Source organism: Lycorma delicatula, chromosome 2 (genome assembly GCF_047948215.1).
Source record: "Lycorma delicatula isolate Av1 chromosome 2, ASM4794821v1, whole genome shotgun sequence".
In the NCBI taxonomy this organism is placed as follows: Eukaryota; Metazoa; Arthropoda; class Insecta; order Hemiptera; family Fulgoridae; genus Lycorma; species Lycorma delicatula.
In genome coordinates, this window is record NC_134456.1 from 32,277,100 (window position 1) to 32,297,276 (window position 20,177).

At 30.5% G+C, this 20,177-nt stretch overlaps 1 protein-coding gene across 1 annotated transcript in view; it reads right to left on the minus strand.

The window, feature by feature from the left end:
* Nucleotides 1-19,572, minus strand: part of PolH (DNA polymerase eta) — a 33,762-nt gene extending 14,190 nt beyond the window's left edge. The window contains exons 1-5 of the mRNA XM_075357833.1: nt 19,445-19,572; nt 15,636-15,770; nt 6,757-6,956; nt 1,522-1,691; nt 676-899 (exon numbers count right to left, since the gene is read on the minus strand). Of these exons, the coding sequence (XP_075213948.1) occupies nt 676-899; nt 1,522-1,691; nt 6,757-6,956; nt 15,636-15,770; nt 19,445-19,572 (857 nt within the window). The remainder of the gene's footprint in view (nt 1-675; nt 900-1,521; nt 1,692-6,756; nt 6,957-15,635; nt 15,771-19,444) is intronic.
* Nucleotides 19,573-20,177: the final 605 nt, after the last annotated feature.

Sequence of the window (20,177 nt, forward strand, 5' to 3'; positions counted from 1 at the left end):
AATTCTATTTTAAGACCAGTTTTTATGAATTGTAAATGAATTCATAAACAGAGAATATATTTAAACATCTCAGTTTCTACATATATACTGTTTAAACATGTGCCTTAATGCACCTTTCAGTATTCGAAGCATATGCCGTTGGTTCAATAATACTTTCAAATAAATACTATTTACTGTGATTAATTATATTTTTATTATAGTAGAATCAAATAAATTTTATAATATTAAGAATTTTCATATCGTTAGGTTATTATTATTACTATGTATTCACAGTTTAAATTACATTTTATAATATGATTGAAGTCCTTCTATATACTTTAACATTTTATAAGAAATGAATTGTTTACTATATAATATTTTGTATTAGACTACTAAAAAATCTTTAATAATTATATAAAAAGAAGCATATTTTTACAATAGATACAATATTTAGTTTTTCTTTATTTATTATAAAACAGCTGTAGTACTAGATAAACATATATAATATATCTTACACAAGTAAGAAGAAAGAGTTATATAATTTGTTTATAAATGATGAGAACATGAGAGTTAACATATACTACTTAACCGTAGCTTATGAATATTATAAACAGTTTATAATTATTAGCATACATTTGGAGAATACACTTTAAGAAATTATCTATTAATATATAACATATAAAGATAAAAACTGACCCTGTTTTTTCATCAAAGTATGATTGTAAATCTCTCTCAGAAAATCTAGATAAATCTGCCATTACTTTACAACCCAGTTTCTCCATTACATCAACCCCAAATTTCCCTCCAAGATTGCGTACTTTGTGTACTGGTAGATTGCTAAAGAGCTCAGATACTCCAGATAGTGGTAAGACAGTCTGCCTGTTAGGTTTATGTAGTCCACAAATAAGTTTTGCCATAATCTAAAATGAAATAATTAAAAAAACGGTACAAAAATAAATTAAATGAAACTAGCAATAAAAATTACAAATAACTTAATAATATAAACACACAATTATAAACATATTTGATGAAAAAACTGTAAGCCAAATGACTTCAGCACCTACAGACATACATTTGACAGTGTACTAAGAGATCTAGTTATCCAGCACAAGAACTGTAATACTCTTTTCATGATGATTGGAAGCTAAATAAAAATTATCTGAAATGCATTAATGAAATTCACAGAATCACATATAAATTTTTAATTTAATTTTAAGTTATGATGCATTAAATGTTGTATGTAGTTATTACATAAATATATAAGGTCGAGAGATGGAAGTTTAAGTTATGTACAATAAGCCTTAGAGATGTGAATATCACATTTTGCCTAAAATACCATGGTTTATAAGCATACTAAGATTAATAAGACTCATTCATAAACACAGATCTTATTTGCACAATTTTAATACATTTCTGAGCAAAGTCATCATCATAACCTTGCACAATTTAAATTTTTTGAATGTCTTAATCTTGAAATGTATTAGATTGATATTTTAATAAATTATTGTTTAAAATATCAAAAATCAAAATGATTTAACAGACCTTATTATGAGCAATTCCAGCAGAACATCTAAACCCTGTTCTCTTAAAAATTGCTGCTCTCATTTCTTCTACAATAACAGCTCCAATAGCTAATCTCTGTAACTGTGTTCCATTTAATTCATCATCATAAACTTCAGACAACCACTTATAGATACCTGCTGTTCTTTCATCTAAACAAAAATAACAGACTTACTAACTGTGTGCATACCCACACACACATTACTTAACCTACAAGAGAATCATGCATACAGAAATTTTATTTCTGTATTTTACTGTAACAGTTATTGATCTTCATGATGTACACAACAAATATATTACATCACATCATTATTTAATCAAAATAACTGTTAAATACAATATTTCTAAATGGAAAAAATTTCACAACGTATTGTGCTTTTGATTGCAAAAGTTTACTCACATTCAAATATAGTTTTGGAAAAAATTAAATGGTCTTGAAGTATACTCACAATAACTGAATAAAGAGTTAACTAACCATTAATAACAGATACACAATAATAAGAACTATTTTATAACAAAAACAGTAAAAACTAAACTAACCACTACTTAATTAACCCTTTAAAACATGTTAGTTATGCAAGTAACTCTGACCCCCGTATTTGCATGGGATTTTTTTAAATAACAGTACAGAAACAAGCATGTTAGTTGAATTTACTTTACTTTAACTTCTGCATAAGATATGCATATAATATTTCAAACTTAAACAGTAAACATTCTAGAATAGTGATTAATAAATGTTTTAGCATGAAAAAGGAAGTATATAGTTAGCTTAAAAGGTTTTCTTAATGTGATAAATCTCAAAACATGGATCTATGCACAAACCAGTTTCAGAGTTATACAAGTCATCAAACTTAAACCTCAAGTTATTACTGACTTGTAATGCATCCCCAAAAAATAAATCAGTCTTTCTATTAAAAATCTCATCTTGCAGGTCTACTGCATCACCAGAACCATTATGCATTACACTACCAAATTCATCCTCATCATCAGTCTCATCTAATGTAACAATATATAAATGTTCAGCATCAGAGAAATCAGTCTGATGCTACATCATCTAATAACAACCTTGCTACTTCATTATCAATCACATAAGCACTATTTTCTGCCACATTTAAACTGTTTACTTTCTACAAAAACTAACCCTAAAACGCAGATTAAAAACAAGAAATCAAGTGCATACAAATAAAATAAATTGTAAAGAAAGAAAACTCATATTATAAACACAATATTTTTATAACCTTTTTTTTCCTAACCCAAACCTCCCTGCCACGGTTGGCACATTCATTCTTGGGAGAGGTGCTTTTCAGCCTCTAACATCCTGGATGGCAATGCTGAGCCTGGCTATGACATTCCCAGCAGCATCACCCAATCCGTCAGGTCTAAGTCCTTTCCACTGCCTGCCTCAAAATGCCCCCAAAGGGACTCACCCACTGGGACTCAGTCTTTACTTCATTGCCTACCTCCTCAGCAGTCCCCGTTCACTCATCAAAAGTGGGAGACCTCGGCATCCCACCCCTCCTGAATGGGGCTATCCGCCCATCCCTATACAAACATTTCACTCAAGCATTATCCCCTTCAACCTCCTCTAAGGCCTTCTTCTTCATGATCCTACTTATCAATCCAGCTATCATCTTCCAATTGCCCTCCATGAAGCATAGTCTCGGTTGTGTTCTCTGGAATTACTACTCCAACTCTACAAAGTACCTCATGCCTCTCTTCCACCCATCTCGAGCAATGGAAAATAGTATGCTCCATTGTGTCTACCTCCCCACAGTAGACATATCTCAACTCTCCTCCTCCTCCTCCTCTTAAAAAGGTAGCTGTTAAAACAGCTGTGGCCCGTCAGACACTGGATGAGCTCAAATGAGAGCACCTCCAAAACCACAGCTTTATGAATGGGATCAGTCACCATGTCCACCGCCCAATCTCAGCTGTATCCCATCTATTTTGCCAGTTAACCTCTAGTTCTTCCCTGGCATTCCTTTTAAATCCTCCCCACATGGCTCTCTCTATTCTTTCCGCCGCCAGTAATTCTAAAGGGGGGAGCGATGATACGACCAGAATGGCCTCTGTTGAGACCGTCCAATATACGCACGCCACCCCAATTGCCAACCGCCTCTGTAGCCTCTCCAACTTATTTACTGCCTTTCTCTTATACAGGGCTCGCTGCCAGACCATAACTGCATAAAGGCTGACAGACCAAACCGCTAATGCTAACATCCTACGCTTGGATGTATGCAGCCTGCCAACCCTACTCATTAATCCCGAGACAGCTAATACATTATGGAAAGCAAACATACTGTAAAAACTGTTTTTATAGAAGAATTGTGAAAGCATAATTAACTGAATAACAACATTGAACGATGTGGCGGAAATCAGAATGATGGCAGCATTGTGGGAGGAACACGCACAGTAAAGGAATGTTCAAAACAGCTGTTTCTCTTGGTAATTGTTACAGAAATTAGATCTATGAGTAACATTTTATAGCCTAATGATACTATTCCCTTATATTACTAAATAAATTGAGTCATTTTACACAGCAGCGGCTGATAGCAATACACAAAGAGTACAGTTACAGCAAAACACTGTGAGACTGTATTTTCATTGCCATAATAGTACAGTAAAATGCATCTTAAGGTTAAATAACACCAGTTATGTGGGAATAGAAACCTAGCCTAATTAACAAACAATTACAAAAACTTAAAAATAAAGCTATTATTAAAAAAATCTGCAGCAAAACTACGAACTAGATTGGCATCCCTACTGTTTATAAGGAGGTTTAAACAATTTTTGTAACTGACAAGTGGACTCATCCCGAAATTTTTGAGGCACAAATACAAAAGATGTACCCTTCCATTTAGGTTTGAAAGTCCACATCATTTGACTGCCATTGTATGAGGAGGTGACTGAAATAGCACAATCACTCATAACTCTCAGATAAAGAGAAATTGTCAATAAAACAAGTATTGCATAAAAGAACATTTTATTTCTTGCAAAAAGTTTTTTTTCCATGTAATCAGCATTTACAGATTTCTTTCCATTTATGATTTCACCATTACAGTTATCCTATCAATGAAGAATATTAATAGTATTTCCTTGATCCACAACTTCACTGAATCTCCCAGTTCATCACCTATGATGAAATGAATAACATTAATATCCTTCTTTAAGAAATGAAACTTAAAGGACAAGATATCTGGTGAGTACCTAAGGTATAGAATAGGTTCAAATTTCAACCTCACAAGAGCCTCAACAGTTGCACATGATGTGTATATATATATGTAAATAATCATCATCATGAACGTTATAAGTAAGCCATACACTCTGTTTTATTGCCATAGACTCAACCACTCAGTCACAACTGCTCCCTATGCCTCTTCCTTGACCGTCCTATTTTCCTCATACTAACCACTCTATAATCCCACATAATCCTTGACGTGTTGCAGAATTATTAGTTGTATGGATTGTCAAACACAATATATTGAGATAACTATGACTCCTAAGTGTTTTAACATCTCAATACAATGCACAGAATTTACAGCTGACCCAGATTCTAGGTAGTCAGTCACATAGAAGTGTTTGGAATCCCAGAACACTGAAAAAATTTTTTCAGAGAATTGTTTTTATTGTGGATAACCATAATGCCAGTACTTCTTGCTCTGCAGTTTTTCTTCTAGGTCGTAATGATGCACCCAAATTTTGTCTCTCCTCATAACACTGAAAAACAAGTCATTTCCATCATCATGATAATGTTTCAGAAGTTATTCAAAGCAATCCATTCATTGTTGTTTGTCCTTTTCTGTAAGTTCACATTGTATCCATCATAAACATACATTACAGAAACTCAGATGTGAAATAATGTGTTCTACTTGTTCTTTTACCTGGGTGGTGATGCATTGTTGTGAAATGCAACGGTCATGTTGCATCAATTCATCTATCTTCTTTTGGTGTTTCTCATCAGTCACAAAAACTGTTTAACAACTGCCATGTTCATCCTCAATATTTGCTTTAACAGTTTCTGATGCACAAAATTTTATTGCTCATGAGTGCCACTAGTGTTCACTTTTCCATTACTAAAAATTCAATCTTTGTACATTGTTTTGGACACATTGACATTGCAGGCACACTTGATTCTTTAACATTGGCAAGTGACAGAAAATGACAGCATTTATCAACAAATTTTGGAATGTTACTACTAGTAGGAATGTATGTTACAAGATAAATGGCGGCACTTGTCGCTTCATATGACACTTTGTTCTACTGTCATGTTTCAGTGTGCATTACACTTCAGCCACCCCACATAGATCACATGTATTAGTCTAAGTAATTTTTTCCTATATTGATCAATTGCATAAATGTTTAATTCTCTTTAAAAAAAATTAACAGTTAAGCAATTTAACAGTGTTGATCAAGCTTGTGTCTTTGTTGACATTAAAACCAAATAAAATTGGAACTAAACAGAGTTTAGAAAAAAATTACATACATTTTTTATAATTTGTTTTTTTTTACCAAATGGACTGAAAAATTACTTATGTTTCACATAAATTGCCTACTAGAAAAAAAATTAAATGTTATTTGTAATTAAATATTTAACAATTCCCCATATAAACTCAAGAAATAAATTTTAAAATAAAAAAACTGTCTTCAATACTAGGTTTATCTTATGGGAATATTTTAGCCAATAAAATAATAACTCTTTATAGACATGTCATACTTACTACAAAAAACAGTACCAAGATCCAACATTTTTAGGAAAAAATTGTGTTTAATGGGTTAAGAGAACTAAAATCTAAAACAGATCATAGCACTTCTCAGCAACATAAATATATATTTTTTAAATCCTGTATCTTTTAACACATTTTGAAACAAGAATATTTATTTTTGATTTAAAAAAAAGCAAATTATAAAAAAGAATAAATAAATATAATTTGTTTAAATCTTTTCTTTATTCTTCTAATTTTGTATAAATTGTTTTTTTTTCTGAGATAAAAATAACTTGGTAATATTGATTATTTACATACACTATAAGTAATTTAATTTTTTTTGTTGTAAATTTATCAGTAATATTTGCACTCCAAGAAATAAATTAACCCAAAAATCAAGCTTTTTTATAAATCAATTTAATACAGCCATTGGGCAGAATTTTCCAAAAAGGAACCAAGAACATTCTATGTTAATTCTAAAAATGGTTTCACTGAAATTTATAAAATATTATACCTTCATTATTATTTCCCTGTGAAGAATAACCAACAACAAATGAAGTGGGAAGATGTGTAGGTGTTACTTGTTCATCACAAATGAGACGTTTATTAACATTCTCTGTTAAATCAATATAAGCTTCATCGATACTAGCTCGTTGCACACAATCACTGAACTCACAAATAACATTAAATACTTCTCTACTGGCATCACGATACCTGAAAACAAGTGATAAAAAGAGTAATACCTGATTACTAAAATAGATAGTAGCTACATGAAAACAGACGACCATTTTTTAACCAAGAGATACAAAATCAAATATATATATTTAAAGAAAAAAAATGCATGGCTAGTCAATAGTAAGGAGTCTCACATAGAAGCACTACCACCCATTTCATCATAATGAAAGAATATCTTCATACATCTAAAACATTACATTAATCATTTAATTCTGAGTGAGTTTCTCAACTTAGATACTGACAATATGATGTTATATGATAACTCACTGAAAGTGGTCTCTTTATATTTCCAAAATAGCATACCTACAATATGTCTGTGTACTTAATTATTGCAAATTGTGACATATTTAAATCTGCAGAAATTGTTTATTCAATTTTTTTTTAGTTATTGCGATTTTTTTTAATGTGAAAAGTGGCAACCTGCAACGTGCAATATTTCCGATTGTCATGATTGAACACATTCTGAAATGCGTCATTATAATACATGTTTCAGTGCAATCACAAGATTGATTAAAAAAGATAAATAACTGTTTAAATTAATTATAGAAATAGTTAAAAAAGGCTGATTTAGTTAGAAAAATAAATACTCATACATCAATGACAACCTTATTTGACCAATGGACAATATATTTGATGACCACAAATTATTTAAAATTTGAACTATAAGAATGGAAATATTCCTTTACAAAAAGAATGTAACAATAAACTTTCTTGCAATATCTTCATTTCAAATAGCACTACTGCAGTAACAAGCTCCTAATATTTTACTAATTTAATATCGATGATATACCTTGTTTTTAAAATCTATTAAAATATTTTTTTTTTAAAAAAAGGTTAGATAAAAAAACTTTATCTGCATCTATGCTAACTTTTGGCTCTATTAAGCTTCTTTGAAGACCTCTGAAGAAGTTTAACAATAGTTAAGAGTTAAAAATAAAAATTACTTTATAATCAGATTTATATATATATAATCAGGTTTTTTATTTATGTGATACCAGGTTACAGAGTAACAGCACAGTGAAATGACGTCAACATTAGTCTGCATAGACGCCAAGGTATCTGTTCGAAGTCTGGGGTGTAAGTGTTAAGGTACCAGTAAATGCATACTCTTGAACAGACTCAGGTCAACACCGGTATCCACAGTCTAGCATTCAAATCTACATAAAAGCAGTGCCTTTACAAGGATTCGAATCTTAGAACTCTTAATCATAGAACTATATATATAAAAGATCCATGTTACTGGATATCAAATGCATGGAGTTGCTCAGTTTCATGGATATATATTAATAAGATTATAAATGAGGGGTTGTCACAGCAAAACTAATATCCCCAATTTTCATAGACCAGATAGTCAATTTTGCATGTACTAATGATAAATTAAGTAAGGGATCCAAAAAATAGTTTTAATTATTTTTTTATAGAGTTAATAAAGCTAATTTTGAAGGAAAATTAATAATCAAGACTGATACATGTTAGCTGTTGTTGCGAAAACAAAATCAATTAATCCTACCAACATGTTCAGAATGGTTGGCAAAGTGTACCCTTAAAATATTGAGAAGGTTGAACAGTACTCCCAGCAATTATATAATATATTTTATTTTATGATGATGAAAATAAAATATTTTTTAATTTATTTTATTTTTGGATATTCTAAATAATTTCTTTGGATATCTACTAGAAAACTCAGGAACTGGTGCAATAAAAGTTAATATTATAAGCAAACATCATTTTAATCTGGAAAATTCAAAGCAAATAACATTAACATTCCACAGTAAAGTCCAACTTCAATTTAGTAATATCTATAAATAAAAACAATTAATATTTAATCAGATTGAACGTAAAGTGGAGGACATGAAAACGGACATAAAATTACATCAATTTTCTGCCATAACTTGGCTATTTGTTAACAGATTTAAAAAAATAAAATGTAATTTTATTCAAAATAAAAGGCTTAATATTTTATCAAGTAACATAGAATTTGATAAAAATAATATTTATGGAGATATAACAGATTGATAAATAAACATGGCTGCCATTTTGTAATTTGTGAAGGGTATTTAAGGTTTTTTGCTAATTTTAAGACTTTATTACCACGACACTTACCAAATATTAAAGTCTGATTTTTCTATTTGAACTTGAGATATAAATTTTTACATAAAAATATTAAATGGCAGATAGGAAGGGGAAGGAAGGAGAAATTGCCATTTCTCCAAATATTTTTTGTTTACTTTTACAAGTAGAATCCAAAAAAGTATATTTAGCCCACCATTTTAGAAACATCCTGAGTGTGTGTATGTATGTATGTATATATATATTATATAATTAAATTCTATTAAATAAACCACCTAGTACAGAATATTGAGGTAAGATATATCTTACCTTAATTTTTCATGAAAGTATCACAAATATATATATATTTGTGATACTTTCATGAATCTTTCATCTTATATATATATATATATATATATAAGATATATCTTATGAATCGTGTTTATCCATCACCCATGGGATCCAAGCAATGGTCAGAATGAAAAAAAGTCAGATATTGTGAAGAGTAAAAAATCATTATTAAAATATAATGAACATTAAAGACAAGAGTGTATTATGGAATTTTTAAGAACAGTAAATAAATAAAGGAAGAAATATTTAATTTTACTTACATGATGTTACAGAGTGAAATATTTGATTATTATTGAAGAGATAAAGAACATAAACTCACAGTACCACAATGATGAAACAAAATAAAACTTACAGTAAATATATTGTGCAGTACTGTATTTATAATTATTCTTAAAAAGACAATGCATATTAAACTCTTTATCTCAGTTATGGCCAATTAACTGAGAAATTATTTTTTTATTAATTAATAAAAAATTAACTGTACATCAAAATAGATTTATTAGATCTATTGTTAACAGAAAGCCTTTAATTTTTTTGTTTTAAAGTCAATATCCTGGACTTGGCTGCTGTCTACACTTCATTCTCTATAAAATATCCATACAGGTTGAATTCTGGTGCTGTTCTAAATACCATAGAGCAATACTGAATGCATGCTTGGCATCGTGTGAGAAACCTTGGTAATTGGAGCATTTTCATCATCTATCTCATCATTCGAACCTGTTGTACAACTTTAACAATTATCTGACTGTCATTCAGTTCTTCATTAATATTAGCCTCATCAAAATCATGTTATTCAGCAAGCCATTTATTATGTCACCATGTTCAATATCAAAATTCATGGCTTGGAGATCTTGGACCATTGTCTTTATATCATTACGGGCTTCATTTCCTGTGGAAATATTGTTTTCTGGCTTCATACTTGGCCACAGTTTCTCCCAGGTTTTTCTTAATGTTGTTTTATAGATAGGTTGTTGTTTTACTTCCTACCAAGCTTCTGCAACCATGTAAATCATATCTTTAATATTCAGATCTTTCATTGCTTTACAAAGGTCATAGGTCTCCTCCGTTTTTTTTCCAAGAATGGATCCAATATACTTTCAACTATAGCTTTTGTTTCACTATGTGATCATGACCTGATCCATAGACTGGATGAGAGGGTTACATGAGCTGGTAGATATATTGTTTTAATTTCTCCTTTTTGTAATTCATTTTCATTTGGGTGACTTTGTGCATTATCCAAAAGAAGAGCTTTTAGTGGAAGATTTTTTTGATTTTAAATTCTTTTCGATTAACGGTACAAATTCATTGTAAAACCAGTTTTTAAAAAGATTGCAGTCCATCTAGGCAGAATCCTGGTTACAATAATAAACAGGCAGGGAAGATAAACTCAAATTCTTAAATGCTCTAGGCCTTTTGAATTTCCCAATAACAAATAACAGCAGTTTGTGCCTTCCATTGGCGTTGTTGAACAAAGCATTTGTAATTCTATCCTTTGTCAGCTTGGTACCAGTAATATTTTTAAATTTTGATGTAAGAGTTCTTTTCAGGAACATTTTGTAACTTAACATCAATATTGTACAGTTGGCCAAGTTTCAGATTTTTATCTTCCGATTAACTTTTTCGATTTTACCACAAATTTATTTGCAGTGGCATCATTGGCTTACAATGTTTTCCCAACAATGGCAACTTGTTAAATTCTTTGTTTCTTCCACCTGTGAAGCCATCCTTCACTTGCTGTGAATTTTTCATCTTCCCCTTTCAGTTTCTTGTACAGGATCATTGTTGCTTTTTCTTGTATAATGGGTCTAGATAGAGGAGTTCCTTTCCAGCATTCTTGGCAGAACCAAAACCATAAAGCACTCTCTACGAGTTCCAATTTAGGCTTTCTCAGCATTTTTCGGTTTTTTAACGCATCTTTTCCTTCAACAGTCAGGGTATGAACTTCAAGCGCCTTTCTGTTTTTCTTCCAATCTTTAATTGTGGTAATGCCAACTCCCAATTCTAAAGATAGCTTTTGCATAGACTCACTCTTATCAGATCATTCAAGCACTTGAAGCATCTGTTGCTATGAACACAATATGCATTTTCATTTTTGAATAGCCATTAGTAAACTTACATTAAAACTAACAAAGATTCAGTACCCTGATTGCAAAATTCACAGTAATAGCAACACTGTCGATAAACTTATGCAGTAACAAACGAACACTATGGTAGTGACTAATAAAATTTAAAAACTTTTATTCCACGTATGTAGACAAGACTGTACAGTAGTACAGTACATACTTCCCCCAATACGACGTGATAATATGATAATCAGTTTTGGTGACTCAACACACTGACAATTTTAAGAATGCATGTACAAATCAAGATACATTACTGTACTATGTCAGTCAGACACACTGAGGAGTCATAGAGGTCGGATATGGGGAGTGCACAAAAAAGTGCACTATTCATTTTTAAACTTTACTCTATTGAAATGAACAAAAAAAATGGTGACTTCCCCTTTCTACTTGCCATTTTGTGTCTTAAAAGAAAAATTTATACTTCCACATAGGATTGGAATTTTAATAATAGGTACCCACATACGTTTACACCAAATTTTTCTAAAAAATTCAGTAAATGAACTAACTTGGGATATTATTTATATTGCAAAATGACAGCCATTTTATTTATTTATTTATTTTTTTTTTTACTTTCCTGACAAATATAGCTGAATTAGTTATAATTAAGGGGAAAGTATGTTGACTTGTCAAAAATGGGACATCAGGTCAATGTTTCTGGCCTTATACCTAAGGATTGACCCAACTGATTTTCTTGAAATTTGGCTCAAATATTTCTACACTGATCACATTAATTTTTTAAAGGGCTCAGAGGTTATCGTGAAGAAACCAATTTTAATTTTCTTCAGAGGCATTTTAAAGAAAATTTTATTAAAGCAAATCTGTTACAAACAATGCATGTATATATAATACATTTTTTTTTCAAAAAATCAACCCCCACCTACCTCTTAAAATTGAAATGTGTTTTTTGTTCTTTTGAAGGTTTAAATATTTTTCAATGATTCTTTGAAAATTTATACTTATATAGAATTATCAAGAATGTCTATAATCTTTTAATTTATAGATCCTGGACCTAAACTGCAGAAAAGTTTTTTGAAAATTTTCTCTTTCTTATTTTAGACTTTATCGAAGAAAGTGTTAGATTTAGAGAAAACTTTACTTAAGCAAATTCATGAAGTTTAACTTATAAATGAATATTTTTAGAAAAACCTTTCTTAAGATTTATTCATCATAAAAAATATATACTTTGTTTTTTGACTCTAATTATTTTAATTTTTATTATTAAAACAAAAAGAAATGTTTTATTTTTTTCATCACTTAAAGGGCTATTAAAATTAAAGTAACTTTGACACCTATATTATATCCTGGACCCAAGATAAGAGGCAATTTTTTCCATTACTTAGAATTTACTTTCATTACTTGACCTGCACTGCTGGAAAAGTTATGCAACACTTTAGCAGCTTTTTTATTTATTTATTAATTTAATTAGATTAACAACACAGTTGTCATGATTTACATTTTGTTGTGATGATTTACCATTTTACATGATTTACTTCTTGAGTCAAGATTATCTCTCATTATAGGAAAACAATAGAATTTTCTACACAATTACAATAAACAGCAGAATTATCAAAATAAGAACAGAATTTAAATCATATAAACAATAAGTAAACATAAATAATTACACACCAGTTTCACTTTACAATTCCCTAAAGCAAATGTTTGAAACAGCTTCCATTGAAGGTAATATACTGCAGATGCTGAGGAATTGACAACTGTCTCACCCTTACAAACCCCGATATACTGAAAACTTTTTTCAATTCTCAGCTGAAGATCTTCAACACTGAGCACTGGTACACTGTAAACCATTCATCTTCCCAAAGGTGAAAATCTATTGGCTTTAGATCAGGTGATCATACCGGCAAGCTGTTGATTCTGCACGACCAATTCGGACCTTTCAGGAAATAAATCACCTAAGTACTGATAGACATTGACATTGAAGTGTGGTGGACCGCAATGTCCATGAAACACATGTTATTCCTAGTATCCAGAAGACTTCAACCAAATAAGTGGTAACAAATTTTCTAAAAAATGATTTTTAGTGTTCAATCATGCTGAAAGGAAACATTGATCAATCAGTGAGTCATTAATGACATAAGCTCAAAAACTGATTGAAAATGATTGCTGAAACCTTGACTGCGTATCGTCAAGAGGACTTTCTTATGCTAAAAATGTTTTCTGTAAAAATCGGTTTAGATTAAATACAAGTTAATCAGTGAAAATTATTTATGCGAGAAATTGCAGATTAATTGTCAGTTTTCCTAAGGTTATTTTACAAAATGCTTGTCCCAACATCATTTTAATTATTTGCTTGCACTTTTGAATATGATATGGTTACAGATGTTGGCTGAACATCTTCAGTCAAATAGCTTGTTCATGTAACCAGTTCTTATTTTCCTCAAATGTTAAAAAAATGGTTAGAGTTTCAGGTAAAACTATGTAAAAATAACCAAATTTTTGTTTTCCTTTTTTGTTCAAGTGAATTATCTTTTATTTAATTTAATTTTTTTTTACATTTTATAAGGTTACTAACTTAAAAAATTACCCTTAAAGAAAATCCAAAAAATCAGTTTCATTTTTATAAATCTCAATAACAAATCAAGAAAATTTAATGCGTAAAAATGGTGACAAAAAGAGCTAGGAATGTAAAAGCACTCCTACAGGAAGAGAAGATAAAATACAGTAAAAATAAACACTAAGATTTGGACATAGATTTAACCACTTCTAAAAACTTAAATAGTTGTCCATTTCAGCAGGTTTCTCCCCTGAATATTACAGATTCTGCACGACAGCTTATAAATTTGTCAACACAACATAATACAGACAACCAAGATTAATACTGCTGATTGTTAGATAGTTAAGCTTTTATTCTTAAGCTTTATTATAAGCCAAAATTACGAGAATAAATGTATAAAAAAAATACATGTGACAATCAAACATGCCCCAACCCACTCTCATATTTCTGATACATTTTTTTTATACATCAGCATGACAAAATATGATTCAAACTTTTATTTTAAAATGTAATATTACTTTCTAAATACTTTGTATATCCGTCCACAATATTTTTACAGAACTATGATGCTGTTCCTTCCTCTAAAATGTTCCAGATGGCACTGATGTTAATGAAACTTACAAGAAACCCATTTAAGAAGACATACTAAATGGGTTATAATTTACAAGGAATTTCTTATAATTTACAAAGGAAATTAATTTTTAAAAAAATTAATGGACTTCCATTAATTTTACTTCTATTTATTTTATTTTTATTTCCATGTTTGCATTTTAGAATAAAGTAGTATTAGGTCTATTTTTTAATCAAGCACTTTTTATTTGTATACTACTTACAACCACTTCTCACGTATGCATCTTAGCAAGAAAATATATTTATTAAATCAGAAATAATTTTATAAACACATAAAATACTAATTCTGCTACTTTAATTAGTTTACACTTTATTACAGTAGAGCCCCAACAATTCATCACCCGTTAATTCATCTCATTCAATAATTTGTAACCCCCTCTGGCGAATTTGTGATTTTTATTTTAGAGGTACAATGCTGATACACAAAGGTAAATTAAATATTAATAAAAAGACTCTTACCTGTTTAGACCTAGAGCATAAAGATTCACCCTTAACTACGATCAATATTTTTATATGAGCCTGCTGCACATTATGTATAAATTACAGTAATTGCATGAGAAAAGAACTGATAAAATTACTTTACACATCTTTCATTCATATACACATTTTCATTTGGGTGCTATTAACTAATCAGTGTTTACATATTTCTTACACTATAATACTTCATAAAAAATACTCTACATCATTTCCTTTTTGTTTCTGAAATTCATTACAGTATTGAACTTTGCGTCGTGTGAGTCAGCTGTTCGTACTAGTGTCATACCTATACTGTACTGTACTGTATACTGTACTTGTGGAGCAAACATGTAAAAAAAAAATCTAGCAAAAAAGTTTAGAATTGACTAAATTTGACTAAATTTGATTCATTTCCGTTAATTAATCATCCCCTCGATCCCAAAGCTGACAAATTATTGGGGTCCTACTGTAATATCATTTTTAAAAATATAAATTACTACATTATTTAATAATGTAAAAGTTTTAAATACTACTTACTTGGTGAGATCTGCTTTGCCTCGAACTGATGGAACACGTACCAACTCAATTTCAGGACAATTATCTTTTGCTTCATTACCTCTCATATATCGTGATACTCCTCTATCTCTAGCTTCATAATTGACAGCAATTATTCTAACATTCAAAATTAAATAATTTATTAATTAAATTTTTTTCAGTTACCTAATTTAAAATAAATACATTTTTAAATACAAATTTAAAAACTACTGATACAATACAAATGTTCTTCAGTGTCATAGAGTCAAAATATTGGCATTCATCCACTTTCTTTCTTGTTCTGATCTTCACTCTTCAATTAGCCTACCATAATATTTATTTTGTTGACTTCATATTATTTACATTAAATCAAAGTACAAAGTCCAAAAAAATATTTTAGGCATTTTTGTTAATAAAAACTTATTAACATAATAAAAGTGTGATCAATTATTTAATTTAAGAAAATTAACCTAAAAAATAAAAAAAGAAACAATTACTAGGACAAAAAACAGGCTACAAAGAAAAGGAACACAAATACAGAAAATTGAGCTGTCAAGACCAACCAATTGCTCTTTGTCATTATAACTGGCTCAGTCAATTAGTAATTGACTGAGCTTGAGAACAATGAAATATACATTTTGAAGAAACAGAGGGATACAGAGAGAGGTACTGTTAAAGAGGAACCCTAGAAATCTACAAAGAATAATATACAAATCATACTAATACTGTAAGCCTGCTGTAATACTGGGATTGGGAAAACGTTTCTTCGAATTCTTCCAGTAAGTATCTAGGATCGCATAACTCTGGTAATATTAATCAAATCTGCCAACAATTGTATGTTTTTGAAAGGAGACATGTCACTGAGTATTTTTATACAGATTACGATTATATTAGTTTATTTAAGTTACTAACATTAACAAGATATTAAGTCTTATAAATGGATGAAGATTAAAAAAAACTTGATATATTTTGAAATTTTATTACAAAAAGGGAAGAATGCAACTAAGGCTGAAAAAAAGTTTAAGATGTTTATGGACAAGAAGCAATATCCGTACATGTAGTATAAACTGGTTCAAACATTCTCAACCTATAAATTTTGGTGTTAATGATGAACCTCGCTCTGGTCAGCCAATGACTGAAAAAGTCAATGAAAACGTAGTAACAACTGAGCAAGACCAACACATTAGTAGTCATGATTTAGTAGCTAACTAAACATTAATCATACAACAGTTTTTAACCATTTAAAGAAGGCTGGATACAAAAAAAGCTCAATAGATACCACATAATTTAACAATAAAACATTTGATGGATTGAATTTCCATCTGTGAAATGTTATTAAAACAGAAAAAAATTGAGACAAGCACAGAACAAAAGGGGTCAAATAGAATGGCCAGCATGATCACCAGACTTGTCACACCATTGGATTACTTTTTATGGGGCCATTTAAAAAGTAATGTTTATCATAATAAATTCCAAGATATTGATTATTTAAAAATAAAATTCAAGAATCAGCACAAAATATCATTAGGGAATCATTGAATAATCAGTATCATTCTTTTACAACCGACTGACACATTATCAAATAACAGAAAGAGGACATTTTGAACATTTATTCAAATTAAATGCAAGTAAATAAGGAAACGTTATGCTTAACAAATTGTTGTTTTTTTTTTAAATAAATTTATTCTGTATAATCCATTTAATCAAGTTTTTATAAATTTATTTATTTATTTGCAATAATAGTTCCTTAAATTATCAATGTAATTTTTCCAAAATCCAAACTTTAACCCACTGCCATTTTGGGTGCAGACATTGTACCAACCTTTTATTTATACCATTTTTCTTGTCTTAAAAAGACCTTTACAGTGACACATTAACCAAAGGATATTACCATTTAAAATACTTGAGTTGCAACCTCTGGGCCATCCCCCCCAAGAAGGGGTTAGAATTCTATTTCTTGTCAAAAGGTAAGTAATTGACAGATATCTTATCCTGAAAGTTACAGTATTCCATCTGGAATGGTTTTAAAGTTGTTGAGGAGTCTCCATACTTTTAACTCGCTCTGTATAAATGTTCAGTTAATATTTATTTGTTTTCTCATAAAGTTTCATTTGTTTTGCAATAAAATCATTTTCATTTAGTCCAGGTTAATTGGATGGTTAACTATTACATTTATAGTTAAACTTTTATTTTCTGGCAATCATGTAAAGAAAATTTCATATTTATCATATTTTTAACAATGATATTATGTTTAGTGTTTCTTAATTTAAAAAGCTAAAATGAGCATTTTCTGCTCTTTTATTTACATACGTAGGACAGGAGAGCATAAAATAAATGATTTTGTATTACATATCTTCCTCCTCTATGAATCATGAGACCTTGCCGTTGGTGAGGGGGCTTGAGTGCTCAGGGATACAGAGTAGCTGGACCGAAGGTGCAACCATATTGGAGAGATATCTGTTGAAAGCCAGACTAAGAAATGATTCCTGAAAGAGGGCAGCAGCTCTTTCAGTAGTTGTTAGGGGCGTGAGTCAGAATGACTTAAACGGCCATATCAACATCACTCAGTCCTCTGAGTACTGCGCAGCTGAAAGCAATGGAAAACTACAGCTGCTTTTTTTCCAAGAAAATGTGGCTCACTGCATTTTCATATAGCAATGATGGAGACGCCTTCCTTGGTAAAATATTCCGGAGGTAAACTAGTCCCCCGTTCGGATCTCCGGGTGGGGACTACTAAGGAAGGGGTCACCAGAAAATTAAAAAATAACATTCTACGAATCGGAGCGTGGAATGTTAGAAGTTTAAAAAAGGTTGGTAGTCTAGAAAATTTAAAAAGGGAAATGGATAGGATAAATGTAGATGTAGTAGGAATTAGTGAGGTTTGGTGGGAAGAGGAAGGCGACTTTTGGTCAGGTGATTTTAGATTAATTAACTCAGCTTCAAATAATGGGCAGGCAGGAGTAGGGTTCATACTGAACAAGAAGATAGGGAAGAGAGTAGAGTATTTCAAAACGCATAGTGATAGAATCGTTGTAATAAGGATAAAATCAAAACCTAAACCGACAACGATTGTTAATGTCTATATGCCTACAAGCGCCCATGATGATGATGAGGTAGAGTGTGTATACAAAGAGATTGATGAAGCAATTAAACACGTAAAAGGAGATGAAAATTTAATAATAGTTGGAGATTGGAATGCAAGCATTGGAAAAGGCAAGGAAGGAAATATAGTGGGTGAATACGGGCTGGACAAAAGGAATGAAAGAGGGGACCGACTTATAGAGTTTTGCACGAAGTATAATTTAGTAATTGCCTACACCCAATTTAAAAATCATAATAGAAGAATATACACTTTGAAAAAGCCAGGTGATACTGCAAGGTATCAGATAGATTATATCATGGTTAAGCAAAGATTTAGAAATCAACTTCTTGACTGCAAAACTTACCCTGGAGCAGACATTGATAGCGACCATAATTTGGTGATAATGAAATGTAGATTGGGGTTTAAACACCTGAAGAAAAGGTGTCAGATGAATTGGTGGAATTTCGAGAAGCTTGAGGAAGAGGAGGTAAAGAAGATTTTTGAGGAGGACATCGCAAGAGGTCTGAGTAAAAAAGATAAGGTAGAAGAAGAATGAGAGAATGTTAAAAAGGAAATTCTTAAATCAGCAGAAGCAGACTTAGGCGGAATAAAGAGAACTAGTAGAAAACCTTGGGTTTTCATAAAGCATAATAACATAAATAAAGCCCTCCTGCATGTTAAATACATTCTTCATTTTATTTATGCTTGACCTAACTTAAAATGTACCTACCCTCCTCCTTTCCAAGCATTATACTGTACAACAGCCATGGGTTTTCCCTGAAGATCTGAATTTAGTTTAGCTTCAACTTGGCAATAAAAACAGTCCATATCAACAAGTGCTACTATTCTGTTATTCATGTTGTTCCAACTATTCTGAAACAAATAAAAAAAATCAAAAAATATAAATAAAATAATATTTACACTGGAGGAAATCTTGAAGACATAATGAAAGTGATTAATGTAAAATATTTCAGAAATAAGGGATGTGGTGTTTGTATCATACCAAAAACTCACAAATGTTAAAATTTATATTATCTGCTTTAGAAAATTAGTTTAATGACAGCTAAACTTCTGAAAAATAATCTATTTAATATATTAAATAGATTACACAATAAGAAAACAGACAAGAAGAGACTGACAACACAAATCATAGAAACTTATGAACTGTAAGTTTCAACTTAATTTAATCACCGTCTTGGTTTAAAAATCGCAAGAAACAGGTGGATTTCATGACTTGTAAAGAAGTTCTCTTGAAAAATAATTCATTTGGCAGAACAATAAACAATGACTTCCAAGAAAAAATCATTTGTGAATCAAGTCATTAACTTCTGCTTTAGAGTAAAATCAATGGCAAAAGAGCGAGACAAACTTAACTTTGTCAAAGATACTTATACAACTGCTAAAGATGATTGCCAAAACGAGTATTTCAGTGATATCTTCCAAATTTTAAAATAATTGGGGTT